Source organism: Bubalus kerabau, chromosome 21 (genome assembly GCF_029407905.1).
Source record: "Bubalus kerabau isolate K-KA32 ecotype Philippines breed swamp buffalo chromosome 21, PCC_UOA_SB_1v2, whole genome shotgun sequence".
NCBI classification, from domain to species: domain Eukaryota; kingdom Metazoa; phylum Chordata; class Mammalia; order Artiodactyla; family Bovidae; genus Bubalus; species Bubalus kerabau.
Window position 1 is genome coordinate 57,750,599 of NC_073644.1, and position 20,082 is coordinate 57,770,680.

Here is a 20,082-nt window from a genome sequence, read left to right on the forward strand (position 1 = left end):
TCTCCAGCGATAACTGCTTCAAAACAGGCTTTCAGACCTCAGTTCCTTCTCCTCTACCATAATCCTTCTAAAAGAGTGTAGGGTGGGAACTTGAGGAAACTTGTCATCAGTTTTTAGATCCAGAGATAATGACACAAAACCAGAAATGCTGTTAGAAACATTTTGGTATCTCAAAATGAAAGTCTGTAATTAATGGCATCATGTTCAAAAATTTCCTTTTGACAGAGGTGTTTTTTAGAAAGAAGGAAAATAACAACAAGAGAATGCGCCCAGAAAAAAAGTCCTGGTAACTTTTACTTTTCTCTCTTTTAACTTTCTCTTGTTTTGCCATAATCATTAAAAAAAAAAAAAATGTTGATGGGCTTTTTACTGTAATTAGACACCCATTGACAGAGAAAACAGTTTTGGTGTCTGAACTGTAATCTCCTCATGAAATATCAATTATACATGACAGTCAGACAGCGCTAGATTTCAGTTTCAATTATCTTGCCAGATCTGTGTCATAACAGAAGAAAGCAAACATTTTCTCAAATGTGCAAAAAATACCATTGAGTCCAAAAGGGGCATCTTTTACAGAGGTGGGAAGTGGTCTTGCAAACTTTAATAGCTCACAGATGGGAACTCGGAAGTTCATGAAATAGCAGTGGTAGATATTGAGAAACAGTATCAGAGGCACTGAATTCTGTAGAAAACGAGAGTAGGCTCTGCAAACCAACTCTTTCGTGTGAGAAAGCTGTGGCATCTGGGAGACCCTTCAACCACAAATATAATTTCCACATTCCTCAGTTTTAAAAAATTATCAGACCATTTTTAAAAATTCATGTGATTACACACTGAAAGGACTTTTCACTCAAGTCAGATCTAGATTAAATTCTTTAGTTTGGATCTCAATTCTTAAAATGTTCATTGGGAGCAAACCTAATTTTCTTAAAAAAAAAAAAAAAAAAAAATTTTTTTTACCCTCCCCAGAAATCTCACAGCTTCAACTATGCTTTATCTGAAAACGCAAGGTATTTCTTACTGGGCAATTCTTGGAAATGAATTTAATGCTTATTCCCCAGATGATAAAATAACATTCAAAAGGATTTAGCATGATCTAAACGACCCTGACCTTGGCAGTGTTAACCTGTCACAGGGTCAGCCGGGCTGAAACTCTCATGATGTCCACCAAAATGGTTAAAAATAAATGATTCTGTGATCGAGTTTGAGAAATGCAAATGGCAGTTATGTGATTTCAGTTCATCTTTTTTTTTTCCTTAACTCATAAGTTTCAGCTATTAAAACTGTTTCATTTCTCTCCTCTGTATCCCCACCCTCTGCCCCCAATACTTTACATCACTTTCCTACACCGGAAACTAGAACTGGAAGCAGCCCATCAGGCGGGGGACCCCGGGGGGTGGCTAGCAGAGTCCATTCCGTCCCTTCCTGGCCCCGGGGAGCAGTCAGTAAGCAGGATGGAGGGAACTAATCCAAGCCTAGTGAACTAAGCCCACATAGCACAGAGATTATGGTGCAAATTTGCAGTTGCTTGTAAGCAGCTTCTTTCGCTAGACTGAAGGAAAAGACAACTGGACACTTGATACGTATCGGAATTTCCGGTCCCTGCAGAATAAACACACCTGTGTCAGGCTGCCTGGCACACAAAGTGCTCTGTAGCTGGCCCAAGAAGCCTGCTACTAGGGGTTTGTCCTTGACGAACAGGCTTTCATTTAAAACATTTTTTAAAATTAATGTTGACTTAAAAAGCTGTATTAGTTTCTGTATATAGCAAAGTGAATCAGTTACACGTATACATTTACCCACTCTTTTGTAGAGTCACAGATGTAGAAAACAAACATGGTTACCAAGGGGAAAGGGGGATAAACTGGTGGACTGGGACTGACATATACACACGACTATATATATAAATAATAAGAATCTGCTGTACAGCACAGGGAGCTCTACTCAATACTCTGTAATGACCTCTACAGGCAAAGAACCAGGCCTTTATGTTTAAAATGCTTTTCTTATTATGCAAGTAACACCTGCTGATTGTAACATATTTGGAAAAGCAGTGGAAGTGTAAGGAAGCTTGTGTAACAAAACATTTCTTCCCCATCCCTTCTGAAATACTCAGCTTGTAAATGCTGTATCCTCTGCCCTTGGGCCCTTGCATATCAAGATTCTAGCATGGCTTTTCACTGATCTATGGATTAAGTCTAAGATAGCTTATCAATACCTTATGTTTCGGGGTCCTTCACCTGGACACCAAAGGAACGCACTGGTACCCCCCTGTTCTTCAATTTCTTCATTTCCATCTTCAGTTGCCTGCTTGGGGCCTCTCGTTTGCTGCCTTCACTCCCACATCCCCAAGGCCTGAGCTAAGCCTTCCGTCTTTTGTCCCCCGGGACAGAAGGGCTGGTTCCCCCCCCGGACCCACTTTTATTTGCCCCACAGACCCCTTTACTCTCATTTCTCCTAGTCTGCCTGGGTCTCCAGGACTCTCAACATCTTGTTGTATCTGGAGAGGGCTCTCCCCTAACTGTTAATGATGGACATCACTTGAGGCCATTGTCTAGTAGGGCAGGGCATACGCACCAAGGATGTTGTTTGGCTGCTATGCACAAAGCCTATACCTCTTCTGAAATGTAAGCGCCCCAAAGGCAAGCACTGGGTCCTTGTATATAGGACCGTAGTATCACAAGGTGCAGTTACGTACTTCCTAAACGGTCAGGGGTGACACCAACGGCATACGTCCTGTGAGACGCTCTGAAATCTAAAAGCTTTTGGTATTGCTGAATACAGGTTTAGCCGTTCTCCATAAAAAAAAATAAACATTTCATTTAATTCAAAAGGCCTTAGGAATGGCTATTATGTATATGCAAGCCACTGCAGGAAAAAATAATAAAAGATAGATGTGTGTATTACTTCGTAGCCTCTTACATCTTAACAGCGGATTAATATAAAAAATACTATATAAGGCAAAATAAGATGAATGTCATAAAGGAGTATAAGGTCATGTAGGGTTTTAAAGGATGGATGAGATCATATCAGATGGAGAAACCAGAGATGACTTCAAGAAGAAAACGGTATTGTAGACAGGGTTTGAAAGATGGGTGGAATTTTGATACAGATTATCTATAGTTTTTTTTTTTAAAAAAAACAAAAACCTGACATTTAATACTAATTAACATCTCAACTTTAAATCAAAGTTCCTATTTTTACAACAAGAAGTGCCTATATATAAACACATATATAAAGTAGCTAAGGACTGCATATCAACCTGTTTCCATACTGTCAGACGACGTATTTTGGAAAAAACAGACTTTGGTAGAGCCCTTTATAAACCTCAACGGCTCTGTTACAAAGTGAACAACACAGGGCATTCTGGACACAAACGGTCCCTCACTGTATGTGTGTATTATTGGCCCAAATGATTCACTCTTATTTAACTGCAATGAAGTCTTTCATCTCCCAGCTATACAATAATAGTTTCCATATGACCAGTGGCTCTGCTATAAATAAGATCAAAAGCAAAAGAAAGGATTTAATAAAAGAAAATGACATTAAGAGTAGCATTAAATCAGGGGGGAAAAATACCAATATCCAGCTCTTTTTTTTTTTTGAGAATAAAGCTCTACAGAGTACTAAGCAACTTCCCCCAATATGCCATGAAAAGGTATTTACAAGCAGCAGGCATGTACAGAATCCATTTGCCTAGGACTCAGAGTGGCAAAGATTAATTTGGGGGATGGGAGGGGGGGCAGTGGGGCAGGGGGCAGGAGAACACCCCCGCGCAGAGACAGGCTGAGAACAGGTACCAGCCTCAAGAGCCAGCTTCACGGGGCAGAGTTCAAGGGAACGTGTCAGGGGCAGACTTGCACTAGTTTCTCCGGCCTCTTCTCTTATTTTATGGAGATGGGCTTTTTGGTAATCCTGAGTTTCTCAGAGAGTCATAACATTGCTCAACCCTAGTACTTGAGTTCTGAGAAAGGAAGTTTTTTTTGGCAGTGCACAGTGATTTGATATGAAGAGCCAACTTCCCAAACAAATTTTCTTCTAGTTCTTTAAAAAAAGAAAAAAAAAATTACAATGTTAATCTCTATCCCCGACTGGATAAACAGCTGCTAATAACCGCCAGCTCCCAGGGGAAGAGTCGTTTCCTTTCATCTTCAGGCTGGTGGATATCTGACGTGTATGGGACTTTAGTGGTTCCACATGTTTTGCGCTTGGCCTTTTTCAAAACCGCCCCCTCCTGGTCCTGCCAATTCGGGTTCCTTTTCTGCCTTTTCCTGAGATTCGCCTCTGTGAACTCGGAGGACAGACCCAGTTCTGGGGCTGTTTATTTGAAATGATGGTTCTTTTTACTGTGGGTGTATTTAAAGAGGAAATTCAAGGGCTTATAACACCTAACGGAAGTGAAAGCCTTGGACCTTTGTATTTGAAGCCTTGGGAGGGAAACGGCCATTTCAGAGGGAGCTAATTATTCACTTGAGGGCTGGCTATGTTCAAAGATGCTCAATTTCTAATAGCGTCGCTAATGCGATTACTTTATCAGTTTGCGTCCTAAATAAAGGAACCAACTTCAACACTTTTTCCTCTAATAGGAAATACCCTGCAGAAGATTACAGGGCCAACCGGGCCCCAGAGTCCTTCTCACTTGTCCCTGAGCACCTGCTTTTACTGGTGACCTCAGTTCTACACCTCAAGATTCAGACATTTTGCAAAACAGCTTTTTAAACAAAAACCAGCTGTTCCCCATCTAGACTACAGGGGGAAAATTTTTGGGCGGCTTATAGAAACATTACCCAGAGACGACTGTTCTCCAATAACTTTCACACACTTGCAGCTCCAAACCAGAGCCGTCCCTGCGCAGAAGCTGGGGAGCACGCAAATGTGAAATTAAAATGTGGAAATTCAACACCGTGGTTTTTGACAATACATCCAATTAAGTGCTTGAAAATGAATGTGGCTATTGTATCAGGACAATGCAAAAGATCTCATTTAGCTAATATTGGACAGAGCTTTTGGTTACACTCAACTTTATAGTTCTGAGTTGATTTATGGATCTAGAGGAAGCTATCATTATGCCCAACAGTGAGCGTCAACCAATTAGGTGGAATCCTCGCATTTCAGAAATTCGATGTTGCCGCTTCTTCCCCTCCCCTCGCCCCCAGCTTTTCACTCCTAAAGCTGCTTTGCCGAAACCCTCTTCTTATTTCAAATCCATTTTATACTTCTGTTTTCTAAGCAATGAAGATACTTTTGATTTTGGGAAAAAAAAAATTACAGCCCCAATAAAAGTTAAAATAACATAACAGCCACAGGTTTTGAAAAAAATAATAAAATGGCCAAGGCCTAGGCTTGGCTTTTAAACGGTGCCAAGTTGCTCCGGCATTTTCTGTTTTGGTATGAATGACATAACTGAATTACTTCATGAGCTGCTACTTTAATTCCTAAGGGTGGAAAATTCCATGAGTTAATTTAATTTGGATGTAAAAAATATACATGAAAACCCACTCTTCCTGTGGACTCCCCTGTGAAAGATGCGAGCCAGTTGCTGAGCTGCTGTGCTCTGAGGGGGCTCCCACCCACGGCAGCCTGACTGGTGAACCGCACCGTCACACCCGTTCCTTACTTCCATTTGTGCGCAGTGGACCCCGATATTCTGTGTCTTTTTTGGCTCCTGTGTACTCCATGGCGTGTAATGCACGCCGAGCCTGACTCTGTTGAAACCCAGTGCTGACTCTACCATGTGCTCCATGACACCTTCTCCAGGAAGCGGCCCTGGCCATCCTGAAGGCTGGTCAAGGTCTGCCCTTCTCCCGAATCACTTCTCGGGTGACTTAACACATTACTGACCAGGGGATTTCTGCAGAAACTCACACACATGGTCAGCAATTTATATAAGCGAATATGGAAACGTCTCTGGTCAGTAATGTTCGGGTAAAAAAAGACGGATTAATACATCTCTGGTTACTTAATCATTCCACCCTGCATGATAGGTGGTTAGGCACACACTTGTATTACTGTCCTCCCAAGGCCTGTGGGCTCAGAAACTATCTCTTACACATGTATGTATCCCCCAAGGACCTGAAGCAGAGACAGTGCAGAATGAGTGGAGAAACATCTGTGTATTTTCTAATCTATACAATACAGATTCTTTTCAAAAAATCTGCTGTCCTGAGAAAACGAGGGTAATGTTACTTTTTAAAAATGCACAAGTTGTATCTTCTGAATTATGGGCAGTTTAGCACTGGCTCCAACAAATTATGAGGGTAACTGCCGTCGGAAGCTTCACCCGCCTTTCCTCTGTTACTCAAGAGGCGAGCAAAGTCACAATGTGTAGAGGCCACAGAGCCTGCTTTCAATGTGTTTTTGTATTTTAAAAGCAGAGGAGACAACTGCTGGGTTTTCTGCATTTAAAGTTCATGACATGATGGTGCTAAACTCTGGAGGAAAATTAAAGAACTGGGCTTGATTTGTCCTGGAAGCAAGGAGGAAGAGACTTTTTGGGGTTTGATGCAGACTGACTGTCCCATTTCTAGGTCACAGGGCCTGAATTTGAGTAAAATGGGTATTAGGGGAAGAAAAAGAGGATATACCTAGTTTGGACCCAGTGCTGTGAGACCTGGGCACACAAGTTGCTGGATCACCTGTCTCAGGGGTTGTTAACGGAGAGTCAGTGGTCTCCAGCCAGTAAATAGCTGGATTCAAAACCTCTTGACTTGTGCTTTAACGAATGCAGAAGTACCACATGGTGAACGCCAGGATTCTAAAACTGTTGTAACCAGTCCAAGGGCAAGAGGACTTGTCTAGATAAGTCAGACAGAAAAAGACAAATGCTGTATATCCTCAGGAATATGTAGAATCTAAAAAATGAACTAAAAGAAATGAGAGAGTAGAATGGTGGTTGCTGAGGACTGGGGGCAACGACGGCATGTTGGTCGAAGGGGACAAACTTCCAGCTCTAAGATGAGTATGTTCTTGGGAATTTAACGTACTGTGTGCATGCTCAGTGGCGTGAGCTGTGTCTGACCCTTTGTGGCCCTATGGATTGTAGCCTATCAGGCTCCTCTGCCTATGGGATTCTCCAGGCAAGGATACTGGAGTGGGTTGCCATTTTCATCTCCAGGTAATATACAGCATGCAGGCAGTAATGAACAATACTGTATTATATATTTGAAGTTGCTGACTGACAGTGGCTCTTAAAAGTTATCACCACCACCAGCACTTAAAAAAAAAACACCTGAATTATGCTAGGGAATGCAGGTGGCAGGTGTTAACTAACCTTATTGTGGTAACCATTTTGTAATATATACATGGATCAAAGCGTTGTGTTGTGCACCTTAAACTTACCTATGTTATAGACGTTAATAATAGCTCAATAAAGCTGACACAATTTTTAAAAAATATATATAAAGAGAATTTCTTCAAGTTATTTTTCCTCTCTGCTTCCCCCCACCCCCAACCAAGTTTTCTTAAAGTACGATATGGATACAGATAAAACCTTTCAGTTAAGGTTGCTAATCTGCTTTCAGAAATTTTTGGTAATTGTGGAGATTAGGAGAGATGGTGGAACACTACAGATAGGCAAATATCCACACTAAAGAAAAAAAAAATTCAACATAGAAGCTACAGATGGATGATGTTGAAGACTAAGATCGTGGGTGAAATCCTGTAACATACGATTTAAAAGATGATTCCTAAGTGCTCTGAAAGAGAGGCAACGAGCTCTCCAATTCATTCCTGTTCCAGAAGAACAAGTCTTTCTGATAAACCTCGCTCATGGGAATGTGGCACACCTTGCATTCTGTGGTTAATTTACCAACAACAGAGCTGCGGAATACGTGACTGAAGGAGGACCTAAAGGAGACGTTGGAACAGACTAAAGGCTGCGCTGCTGTATGAAATTTAAAGGCATTATGTGGAGTTCTGTACTGGTACAACAAGTGTACAAAGCCGGTTGACAGACATGTGGCTGGCTGATGGATTTCTGCTGATTACAAGTGCAATATCTGGCAGCAGGATGATGACGTCATCAAATACTGCCAATAGGATGCTGCTGAGTGGCCTTTACTGAAGATATAATGTGTTGAATGGGTTTGGAGATAGATCCATCCAAATCCACATAGTCAAAGCTATAGTTTTCCCAGTGGTCATGTGTGGATGTGAAAGCTGGACCATAAAGAAGGCTGAGTGCCGAAGACCATATGTTTTCAAACTGTGGTGTTGAAGAAGACTCTTGAGAGTCCCTTGGACAGCAAGGAGATCCAACCAGCCCATCCTAAAGGAAATCAACCCTGAATATTCACTGAAAGGACTGATGATAAAGCTGAAGCTCTCATACTTTGGCCATGTGACACGAAAAGCCGACTCATTGGAAAAGACCTGGATGCTGGGAAAGATTGAAGGTGAGAAGAGAAGGGGACAACAGAGGATGAGATGGTTGGTTGGATGGCATCACTGACTCGATGGACATGAGCTTGAGCAAGCTCTGGGAGATGGTAAAGGACAAGGAAGCCTGGTGTGCTGCAATCCAAAGGGTTGCAAAGAGTTGGGATATGACTGAGTGAATGAACAAGAACCACCACCCAAGCCTGCTGATGATTCCTTGGGCACTGTGTTCAAATTTTGAGATTCTACACACTACAACGTCCCGGGGGTGAGGGGAGCATTCTTTTTAAACTGGGAAGAATGTGGTGGAAAGTGACAGAGTCAGAACTTTTCTTTAGGATAAATATTTGAAGACACAGATGTCTAGCCTTAAGAAAAAAAAGATCAGACTGTCTTCAAACAGTTGAAATTTACTCAAGTATTTGTTGAGCTGATTTACAGGTCACTCCAATGGGCAGAAAAATAAAACCTTCACATTTAGGGATATTAATTTGGGCTGCACATAAGGAAGAATTTTCTACAGTTTGATGGAAATGGGCTTTGTGGTCATTTAGAGCTACTCAGCCTTGGAGGAAGGAGGCTAATGGAGAATTGTTCACTGCTTGGCAGGGAATTTATAGAGGGACATTTATAGGTGGAGATGACCCCTTAAGGTCCCTGAGACTGTGTGGTAATAATTGCTTAGAAATGAAGTATGTGCTCAAATATACACAGAAACTTATGGAATGAAAATCCTTGAAAACCCAAGAGGAATAAGGTTGAAGATGCCTAAATCTCTAGGGATCAGAGATTTGTTGAAGAGGTCCATGTCGAAACAGAGTTTTCTGACCACTGCTACTTCCATTATGATGAACCAATACACGCTGCCCATGGAATCACATCAGCGCCCGATGAACTCTCCTGTTGCCAAAGCTGAGTGGCAGAACTAGATAGCAACATGGTGCAAAGAGCCAAGGGGCAACTAAAGAGTTTTCTTGGATTTCGTGAGTTAATAGAACATATGTATTGTTAACACCAGCCACAGTTTTGAAACTGCTACAGCACTGGGCTGGAGAGGAAGCCGACTGTGGCGGTGTAATCTTCAGTACAGAGAGTGCTGGCCCCGCTGCTGGCTTGCCTGGTTTCTAACCCTAGCTCGGCCATTAACCAGACAGCATCCATACCTGAGTCACTTCCCCTTTTGGGGCCTCAGTCTTCCGCAGTAAAATAAAAGTAACGGGCTAAGTGACTTCCGTGGTGCTTTCAGCACCTAAAATTCAATGGTCCTAATTCTTAAGAATTGTGAAAGCAGAACTAATGTAAACTGCTTATCCTCTCAAGTCCTGAGTGGTAAAAGCTCTCATATGTGTTTAGTGTCAGTGAAATTAAAAGGTGCTTCTTCACCCAATGACTGTTCTTCTGATAAATTCTTTGTAATCCAAAGTCACACTAAAAACATCACTGGAAAGCAGGAACATGGGCTAAGACAGGCTTGTAGCCGTCGTTTCTGAAGTGTGTGCCGCAGTCACCCAGGAGTCGGGCACGAGGCCGCAGGTGATGCAGTGGAGAACAGGTGTGGGGGGCGAGTTTCACAGGGCCCCCCACCCCTCGGTCATCCCAGGCGACTAGGTCCTCAGGAGATGACTGCTCCTCCCAAGCGACAGCCCGTGATTCAGAGCTGGGCCCCCGCTCTCCTGTGAGTCTTAGGACGCTGCTGCAGCAGCCTGTTTTTAAATATATATCCTATCCTACGAGACTGGGACCCCCTGATGGTAGAAACCACGTCTTAGCATAGAGCCTGGAATTTGGTAGGCTCTAAGTCATTTACCAATGACTTGGTAAATGTTTTTGAAATGAATAGATGGGCTTTAAGCAAAAAGGGTCTGGGAACCACACTACATGATGTATTAATAGTATAGGAGCTGTTCAGCTGAGTGATCCCACCATTGCTGACTCTACAGACGGAGGAATCAGGAGGGAACAGAACCACATAAAGGTATTTTTGATGTGGGTTTCATTCTTGTTCATTAACAGAGGAGATGAGGTCATCTGAAAGACTTGTTTTCAGGGCTCATTTGTGGATCTGAATACTTCATGAGTAACAGACAGACATATCTTGAAAATGGCCATTTCAATAATTTATCACAAATCCAGTGATTTAGATTTTTGATTTAGATCAAATCTGATGATCAGAATTGATCTCTGAGGCACAGAAGGGACTGATGTCTGGATAAGAGTTTCTAACCAGGATAGTGATGAACCCAGCTGTTTCTTTGTTCTCCCAGGTTCTGAAATTTCTGTTTTGATTCCCTTAGAAAACTGGCAAGTTAGTAAGAAAAATAACTTCATAATTTAAACTGTACTACTCTGACCACCATGGTAAGGAAAGCTCATACCTTTGACCACTTAGCACAGATGCCTTGATTTAAGAATAAGCACTTAAATGGGAAGGAAATCCAAAAAGAGGGGATATATGTGTATGTACAGCTGATTCACTTTGCTGTACAGTAGAAACTAATACATTGCAAAGCAACTAGACTCCAATAAGCATTAATTAAAAAAAAAACCCTTTACAGAGGATAAACAAAAAAAAGTGTTTAGACAATGTGGGGTTTAACCTAGCATGCTCCCACATTGGAGGAAAGCTCTTTACCTTTACAGGTAGGTAGAGAGCTGCTCTGGGGAACTGGCCATAAGATATCTAGAAACTTCTTTCTTGTTGACCAACATTTAAGATTTAAAAATTGTGAATTCTAACCACACAAAATTAGTTCTTAAAAGGTGTAACTATAGAACTATAGATCTTGTCTGAGGAATGCTCATAATTGTAAGATACAGCACAGAATTTAGAGTCAATGTCCCCAGAGTTTAAGTCTAGTTTCCTGACTTGAGACTGACTACTCAACCTTATAAGTCCTTTCTTCCGTTTTGACTGATGATTTACTTACTGGAAGGGAAACAAAATGTGATACATGTAATAATACATGGTACTCAAGGAATTTACAATCCAGTTGGTTAGGCAAAGTCAGACTTAAAAAAGATAAATAGGGCATCCCAGGTGGCTCAGTAGTAAAGAATTTGTCTGCCAATGCAGGATATGAGGGTTTGGTCCCTGGGTTGGGAAGAGCCCCAGGAGGAGAAATGGCAACCCACTCCAGTGTTCTTGCCTGGAAAATCCCATGGACAGAGGAGCCTGGCAGGCTATAGTCCATGGGGCTGCAGAGAGTCTGACATGACTGAGCAACTGAGGACGAATGCAGGCACATAGCCGAGGACACACAGCTATGTGTAAGTGGGTGAGACCAACACCCAGCCCATGGTTTGTTTCACAGTGCTATGAGAATAGGAAAGAAAATGACTCTCACAGACGGAGGTAACGAGGGAAGGCTTCCTGGAAGAGGCAGAATTTGAGTGAGAGCTTTGAGAATGGGTGGGAATGAGATGGACGGAGAGAAGTGGTTAGAGCAGGCCAAGCCACATAGACACAAAACAAGTCATAGCAAGGACATTCTGGTCAAGTTCTGGTCATATGCAGAGGCTGGTCTTGCCGGAAAAATTTCTGCATTGGAATAGCAAAGCATAAGGCTTTCTGGTAAATGGCTATGGGCTTAAAAATCTAGGCTAAGATATATATCTTTATCTTGTGCATAATGGAAAGCTGGGGAAGGTTTCTGAGCAGAAAAGAGCATGGCCAAAGAACATCATCTAGAAAGCCGGTAAGAATCAACATTCGCTCGAGTGTTATGAGCCACGCTGCTGTGAAAAAAAAAAAAAATCCCTTTCATTATCCTAATACTTAGTAATTCACTGAAGACCTACTTCAGAACTCCAAGGAAAACATTTTATGAATCAAAAGCTAAGTACAATATGTTAGCAATTAAATGAGATAACATAATAGCCCAGGCTGAACCACAGTCCTCCCCACCATGACTGCACGCTGCTGCAGAAAGAAATGCTTCTATCATCTTCCAAGTGATCAAGCCATTTTGTTTTGATTTTCGGAAGGCAGGGAGAGAGGGAACAGGGAGGGGACGGAGGTCAAGAGAATTCAAAGCTATCTGTTCTTTAATCAGAAGGAATTATTAAGGAGAGTTCTAAAGGAGATTTGCTCAAAACAAAACCAGCCCCGGGATGGGTGTTAAGTTACTGCAACTCGTTTCCACTTCAGAACAACAACCGAAGGTGTGTAGCTGGGAATGAGACTCCCACCAGCCCTGGATGAAGTTTCCGGTGTGTACCTCCCACTGCTACTTTATTTACTGCAGCTGGCCAACAGTTTATAGCCTGTTTCATGTATTAAAATTCAAATGTGGAAAACATTACCAGCATCCTCCTTGAATAATTTTTTTTGTTGTTGTTGTTCGGGGTGGGGGGGGGAGAAGGGTGCATTTTTTTTTTTTCTCTTCCCCTTCAACTTCCTTTTTATTGTGAAATGTATCAAATGGTCAAAGGCTAGCTTCAGACTGACTAAATTCAAAAACTATTTCCTTTGTTCTGATGCTTTTGTTTGAAAATTCATACCGGTTTGCACAAGGCAAGAAACGAAGATGTGATCTTCTGCACACACGTTGGGGCTCTGGGCTGAGGAGCTCAGACGCCATGGGCGCCCTAAATATTTTTGAGAAAAAAGGAGAAAGACTGTAAAGGTGCCCTTGGCTCACAGGGCAGCAGGTTTTCCGACTGTGGTTTGGGAACTGCGCTATGGATGTAGATGGCTCTGCAGTCACTCTTGACTGAATTCTAAATGTCTTCAGAAGAGTGAGTGTGCACCTCCCCTCATCACTGAAACCAGCAATTTTATTGCTTTGCCATCTTTTTTCCCCACCTTCAAAATCAAATCAAAGATGTTCCTGTGTAATACTGGCCGGTTATTTCCCCTTTTCTATTGCTGTGTAGCATTCTCTCCCCTTCTCCTCCCCCTGGGTTGGTCTAACTTCCCATCCCCAAAGATGACTCTGGTCTCCTCCTCATATCCCACCTCCAAATCAAAGAGGGGGCAATTCAAAGGTCAAATGGTTCCAAAAAAGCATCTCTGTAGAATTTATTATTTTAAAGAACCACTTAACCTACATCTGGTATTTAAGAGCAAACTTTACATATTTATGGAAAAAAAAAAAAAACAACTGTCTCTGAAGCAATGCCCTGGGTGCATGCTGCATCCGTTTAACATATGCAAAACGAACACAGCTACAGAAATTAAACTATTTTTCTCTTGATTGAGAGCAGATATACAGAAATGGTTATAAGTCACAGATCTGGCTTTTAATAAAGCCAGATTTCTTAATTAAAAGCAGTATTGTTTAAACATTATAGTTTAAAGAAAGAGCTGTACAAACTGAAACCTCATATAATATGCATCCCCAGTGTATTTAGCATGTTACCTGAGGCCAAGCTAAATTAAAATCTAGATTTTTCTTTTGTTAAACTCTTAGCAACTGCCACGAATAGACAAACAATTTTTACTCAATGAGGAATTTTGAGGCTAGAGTCTAGGAAAAGCAAAAAAAAAAAAAAAGATTTAGCTTTGGCATTCAAAAATATCTTTCCACGTTTTAGAAGTGAGTTCATTGCTTCTATTTATAAACCAGTATTTTTGGTTTCAAATTGGTTGCAGGTTTTCATAATATACAGTTCAGGATGGGACTCTTAATCTTTTATTAAGAGAAATGGAAAAGAGGGCAGAGGAATACTTCTGAAGAAGACAATTTAAAGAGCCTCAGAATAACCTGTGCTTATTTTGCATTCTCCTTTTGGAATCGTCTTTAAATAAGAGATGCTTAGTGATAATGGAAAACAGACCTTCATACACACAACTTTTTGAGAGCCTGTGAGGAACAAAACAGGACACTAAGGTGTTTGCTGAAAAGACAGGCATCTGTAAAGAGCAGAATTACACAGAATCACTAATCGCTACTCATGTTAAGTTCTTCGCCCATAGGTCACCTCATTAATTGTCATCATTTAACATTTTATTAGGGAGATTTGCTGAATCTTAAAATCACCTGAAAAAGGGATGCACTCTCAAGTCCTTTCCAGAAGTAATGGGGAAAATTGCAATTTCAAGTGCAATGTGGACAAACCTGCTTAAACCTTACTCAAATACTTTTTCATAAATAGGGAGTGGTAAAACTACGATATACTTAAATTCCACGGTCTCACATCATCTACTAAGACAGACACACCGTACATCTCGACCTCCCATGCGCACGTAAGCTGTTTCAGTCCTACCTGACTCTTCGTGACCTTATGCATTGTAAACCACCATACTCAGGAGCAGAAGATATTGATTTGACTTCTTAAACAAAAATAATAAACACAACCAATTCACATGTGAAACCCAAGCAACATAACATGAACCTAAGTTGGGTCCTTTAGCTGAAGTCACTGCGAAGAACTGAACATACCGGCAGTGACCTAAGCAATGGATCTCCTAGGTTTATACGTAAGTGAAATGAAACGATGTATCCACACAAAAAACCTGTACACTAATGTTCACAGGAGCGTTGTTCCTAATAGCCGAAGACTGAAGTAACCTAAATACCCATCGCCTGATGAATGGGCACATTTAATGTATATCTATACAATGGAATCTCAGTTCAGTTCAGTTCAGTAGCTCAGCTGTGTCCGACTCTTTGCGACCCCATGAACCGCAGCACGCCAGGCCTCCCTGTCCATCACCAACTCCCAGAGTTCACTCAAACTCATGTCCATTGAGTCGGTGATGCCATCCAGCCATCTCATCCTCTGTTGTCCCCTTCTCCTCCTGCCCCCAATCTCTCCCAGCATCAGGGTCTTTTCCAAACAATGGAATTTGGGGGGAATAAAAACTGAATGATGCTCTGATAAAGGACAAAACATACATAAACCTTGAAAGCACTATGCTAAATGATAAAAGCCCATCAGAAAGGACTACCACATACTGTGGGATTCCACGTTTAGGAAATCTCTAGACTAGGCAAGTCTAGAGTCAGAAAGGAGATTATTAGTTGTCAGGGGGAGGGACGAATGGAGCGTGATGGCTGACAGACATGAGGATTTCTCGTTGTGGGGGGTAAATTACACTCTCGTGGTGATGGCACCGTCTTGTGAATACATGGAGAACACAGTAAGTACACTGTAAAACTGAAATGGGTGAATTGTAGGTTAAATTTTATCTCAATAAAGCTGTTTTAAAAAAAGACAAAGCTGCAGCAGTGTTATTTGAGCTAGAAATTCTAATTCTGCATGTTAACTAGCATCCCCGAGTTTCACCCCATCCCTTACCATGAGTGAGTGTCTGTTGGCAGAGAGAAGACCGGTTCCATACCCTGAGGCCAGACCACCCATTGCTCCGTTGTGAGAGGGTCCGATGATTCCGTGCATGTCGCCGTGACCGCCAGGCATGGCTGTGGACGGGCCCACCGCGTGGTTCCGGAGAACGTGAATAGCGTCGTCCAGTCTTTCTAAACGATCTTCAATTCGGCTTTGCTGTTGGTTGATAAGTGATGTGAAATTTGATTCAGTTCCAAGTATGGATATAGATTACAGAAGTAAAACCTGAGTTGACATGAACCATATTGTGGATTTCTGAATAAAATTTATTTTCCTTAAAATCATAATAAAAGTAAATGATGACTTTCCCAGAAAATGGGTGAAAACTGTTAATACTATAATTATAATTTTATTTTTTTGTGAACAAAGTCAGTAATTCTTCCGGGACATCGTAAGTATATATGTTTTACTATATTGCATTACCTTGAAACAACTGAGACTTACTTTAGCAAAGAAAAAAAAAAACCGTTTATTGAATTTAAGGAACATTCTGGCAGGCACTGGTTAAAGATTTTAAAAAATTAACAATGGAAAGGTGCCATATTTATAGTTTCCCAATTAAATTATCTCCTTGAAGGCATATTCCCTGGGTTTCCTGAGTCACATGACACAGTGCTAAGTATCAAATCAGGGACAGGTAAACGCCTATAGACTAATTTCTTATTGAGTACTAACAATTTTTAACTGGGTTTCTTGCCTTCTATCGATTATTACCTGTGTGCGTGTGCGCACGTGTGTGCGTGTGTGTGTGTTAGAGGGAATCAGAGCCTCAAAACAGTTGAACAAAACTGCAAAAATTCTGTCAATCAAAGTGGTAGATTTCAAGACTGAAGAATTATAAAGACATGAATGAATTGCTTACCGGGAGCTTCTAATTTATTTCAAAGCCCTTACTATAGTAGGGAACTCACTACTCTTATACAATGAAAAAACCAACTGATCTTTTCATCCCAGCCATTAGGATCCGAGTTTTCCACAACTAGATAAGCCTACATGATAGTTTTTGGTGAATAAAATGGTCATGGAGATGTGTGTTTTTTTTTTCCCCCAGTGTGACCAATAATGATACCAAACAACCATCTCCAGGGTGCACTTTAAAAGATACCATCTCACTGAATCCTCATTCTACACATGTAAGCGAACAGGAAGGACATTATTATCCCTTCCAACACAGACATGCAAATGAGGCTCCAAGAAAACTAAGTCAATTAAGTGCTCAACACCATACTGCCAGGAAACGGTGACCTCAGGGTTGCAGCCTTGAGTCTTCGATTCTAGTGCATCTTTGTGCTAGATCATGCTAGAATCCACTCGGATTTCTGATGGGCTGTGCAAGCAGAGATACCAGCTCTCCGGCATGAGAAAAACGGTTTCTAAATTATTCTCTACTGACAGAAACAATGTATGTCGAATATAGTCAGTTTATGGTACAGAGCCTTCTGATTTGGTGGGCTTGGGTATTACGGGGCTTCCCTTAAACTCCTAGCCCTGCTGTTTAACTGACCTTGGAAATGTTACTGAACTTCTTTGAGTCTATGCTTCTTAGTCTATAAAACCAGAAATGATGAAATACACTTCTGAGTATAAGTGAGAGCATGAAAAGAAATAATCCATGTGCCTATCACCCTTTCTGGCTTGCAGCTTCCTAGTGGAGACTGTTTTTGATGGGAATCCCCTCTGAGTGTTGAGAATTCGAAGAGAACTGACACCGCAGTTCACAGCCATGCTACGTGCATGCTAAGTCACTTCAGTCCTCTCCGACTCTTTGTGACCTTATGGATTATAGCCCATCAGGCTCTTCTGTCCATGAGATTCTCCAGGCAAGCATACTGGAGTGGGTTGCCATGCCCTCCTTCAGGGGATCTTCTTGACCCGGGGATCAAACCTGCATTTCTTATGTCTCCTGCACTGGCAGGCGTGTTCTCTACCACCAGTGCCCCCTGGGAAGGCCCTCAGAAACATAAACCTAGCCTTTATAGTTCTAGAGTTGGAAAAAACCCAGCCATGACGAATGGGTCCCAGAGAATAACCGACGGAGAGAAACACAAGGATGATGGTTTATTTGGATGTGAGCTGCAGATTCACGGGGCTTAGATGGCACTTGATTGTCTCATTCTGTGGTCATCTTATTGGCTAAAGAGAGGAGGTAGATGATTTACACACTACCGTTAGGAAGAATCCACCTCTGTATTCTCATTTTTAGATTTTTCTTCATTTAAATCATAAGCCAAAAGTAAGAAAGGAAACCCTGAATGGCTGACAACATAAAGTCAGATAGACAGGCAAATTAACAGATATGCTTACCCCCATGTTCCATCTCAAAATATGGGAAGAAAAAGGGGAAACTCAATCCTGAAGGACAGCCTCTGGCTGCCACCCCTCCCTGTGTGACTCATCCACAGACCAGACAGTGCCTAGAGCAGTGCTGCTTCATGCACGTTTCCAGCCACTTCCTTTGAGTGGAGTGTCAAACACCGAATCATCATGTGAGTTTTTATCATATTAATTACACTCAGGGAAAGTTTTCAGCGATTCCTTACAAGAGAAATTTAATGAAATTACTAGATTTCCATGAGAATCAAAGTGAATGAGGAGAAAAGCAGGAGGCTTCTTATTCAGAGGTCAAGAAGAAAATTCCTATAAACCCATGATTCTGGAAAGCAAACTAGAGACACAGAGACTCTCCAAGTGTTCTGGCTCCACACCATAGCTGGAACTCCAGTACTCACATCAGGAGAGGTATTTAATCACTGACACAAGTATATTTCCCCAACAAGGGGAGGAGGCCCTGATTCTTCCCAGATTCCTATCTGGTTCTAGATATATAGGAGCACTGAGGCTTCCACTGTTAGCAGTAGCTGGGTTACAGTCTATAAACAGGAACAAGCATAGGCTAATAACTCTGCCTCTAACCAAACCCATGGGCTTACGTCAACCACAAGTTCCTATTAGTGAAAATAAGACTCTTGAAGAGCGAACCGGGTGGAAAAAGAGAAGCACAGCCTGAGAATGGCCAAAGTGATGGTGAGCTGATGAAACTTACCAAAGAGTGTAAAGGTCCTTCATAATTAGGAGATGATGAAGCCTGTCCTCCATTTCTAGACCAAACAGCTGTGCCTGCTGATAGGAAAATGGGAATTGCAATGAGACCTGTATAATCCTAAGAATAACCTTACCAACATTTTAAACAGTTCTTTTAGAAATTAGCATATTGATTTCTATCTGGACATTAAGGAAATACATGTAAACTGCCCATACAAGAATTTAGGGCCAAGGAAAACATTTTAAATGTAAAATAGGTAGATTATACATGGACTCAGAATTCTCTCAGGCTTCCTCGTAAAAGGGAACATTTAATTAATTGTGAATTTTAGCTAGAGAAATGTCCCTTTGATGGAAAACTGTCACTACACAGTCAAGGTACTTTTAAGACCGCAAAGAGGGGTTTTCATTACACCTTCATGCAAAGCCGGTTTGTTAAAACCAAAATTCTCTCACCAATGAAAAACAGCTTTGCTACTTGTTTTTAAATGATCCTTAAGAAAGGATACACCTTCAGAAACTTTTCAAGGAAATAAGATCTGCTAAACCAGAGATTCAAACACTCAATATAACATTAAGTAGTTTCTTCTGAAGAAAGCACATTTTTAATGATTCACTGAACTTGAAGGTAAAGAAAGATTGCTGCTATAATAAATAGAACATGTCTAACCTATCAATTTAAAAATAAAAACCACTTTTAAATTGAAAATAATACAAACTCGTGTAGAAAACTTGGAAAATAACTGAAGGAAAAAAAAAAGTCTATGACCTCACTGAAATCACAGTCCCTGATACTGCTGGCACTGTAAAAATCCATTCTTCCTGCCATTTCTGGGTGTGCACATGTGTATTTTTATGCTAAATAAAAATAGAATGTTTTGTTCAATTATTTTCAGTGAAAAAATCTGGACAGAGCCCTTGGTGTGAAAGAGCAGTCTGTCCCCATCTCTGGATCTTCATCAAGTCCTCTCCCCCTAACGTGTGGTCTTTTAGGCTGGATAACCAAAGACCAAAGGTGGCCTTGTTTCAGGGTCCTCCACGTGCAGCACGTTACTCAGGTTTGGGGTATTTGTGGCATTTTCTGGAACGATGTGTGTATCGTTGCTTCCCCTCCCAACTTTGACCCGGAAGTGGACTGGCAGAGCGCTGAGTCCCCTGATTCTAGCCTGAGCTCTGATATTACTACTGAAGATTTTCAGCAAATCCCATACCCTTTCTGGGCCTTCATACATCCATCTGTAAATCAGAACATTAGACTCAAATAGCTGTTTCTCAAACTTTATATTGGATTCCAGAATATTCTTTTACCCCCCCATATTATAAAATAGACAAAATTAGAGTTGCTTCATTTGAAATGGGGAATGTGGGAGCTCT

At 41.4% G+C, this 20,082-nt stretch overlaps 1 protein-coding gene across 22 annotated transcripts in view; it reads right to left on the bottom strand.

The window, feature by feature from the left end:
• Positions 1–20,082, bottom strand: part of TCF4 (transcription factor 4) — a 386,429-nt gene that overhangs the window by 18,192 nt on the left and 348,155 nt on the right. For 17 of the 22 annotated variants that reach the window (XM_055559659.1, XM_055559663.1, XM_055559660.1 and 14 more), the window contains 2 exons: positions 18,710–18,786; positions 15,619–15,822 (listed from right to left, as the gene is read on the bottom strand). In XM_055559659.1, the coding sequence (XP_055415634.1) occupies positions 15,619–15,822; positions 18,710–18,786 (281 nt within the window). The remainder of the gene's footprint in view (positions 1–15,618; positions 15,823–18,709; positions 18,787–20,082) is intronic. The other 5 variants (XM_055559678.1, XM_055559664.1, XM_055559661.1 and 2 more) reach the window with 1 other exon arrangement.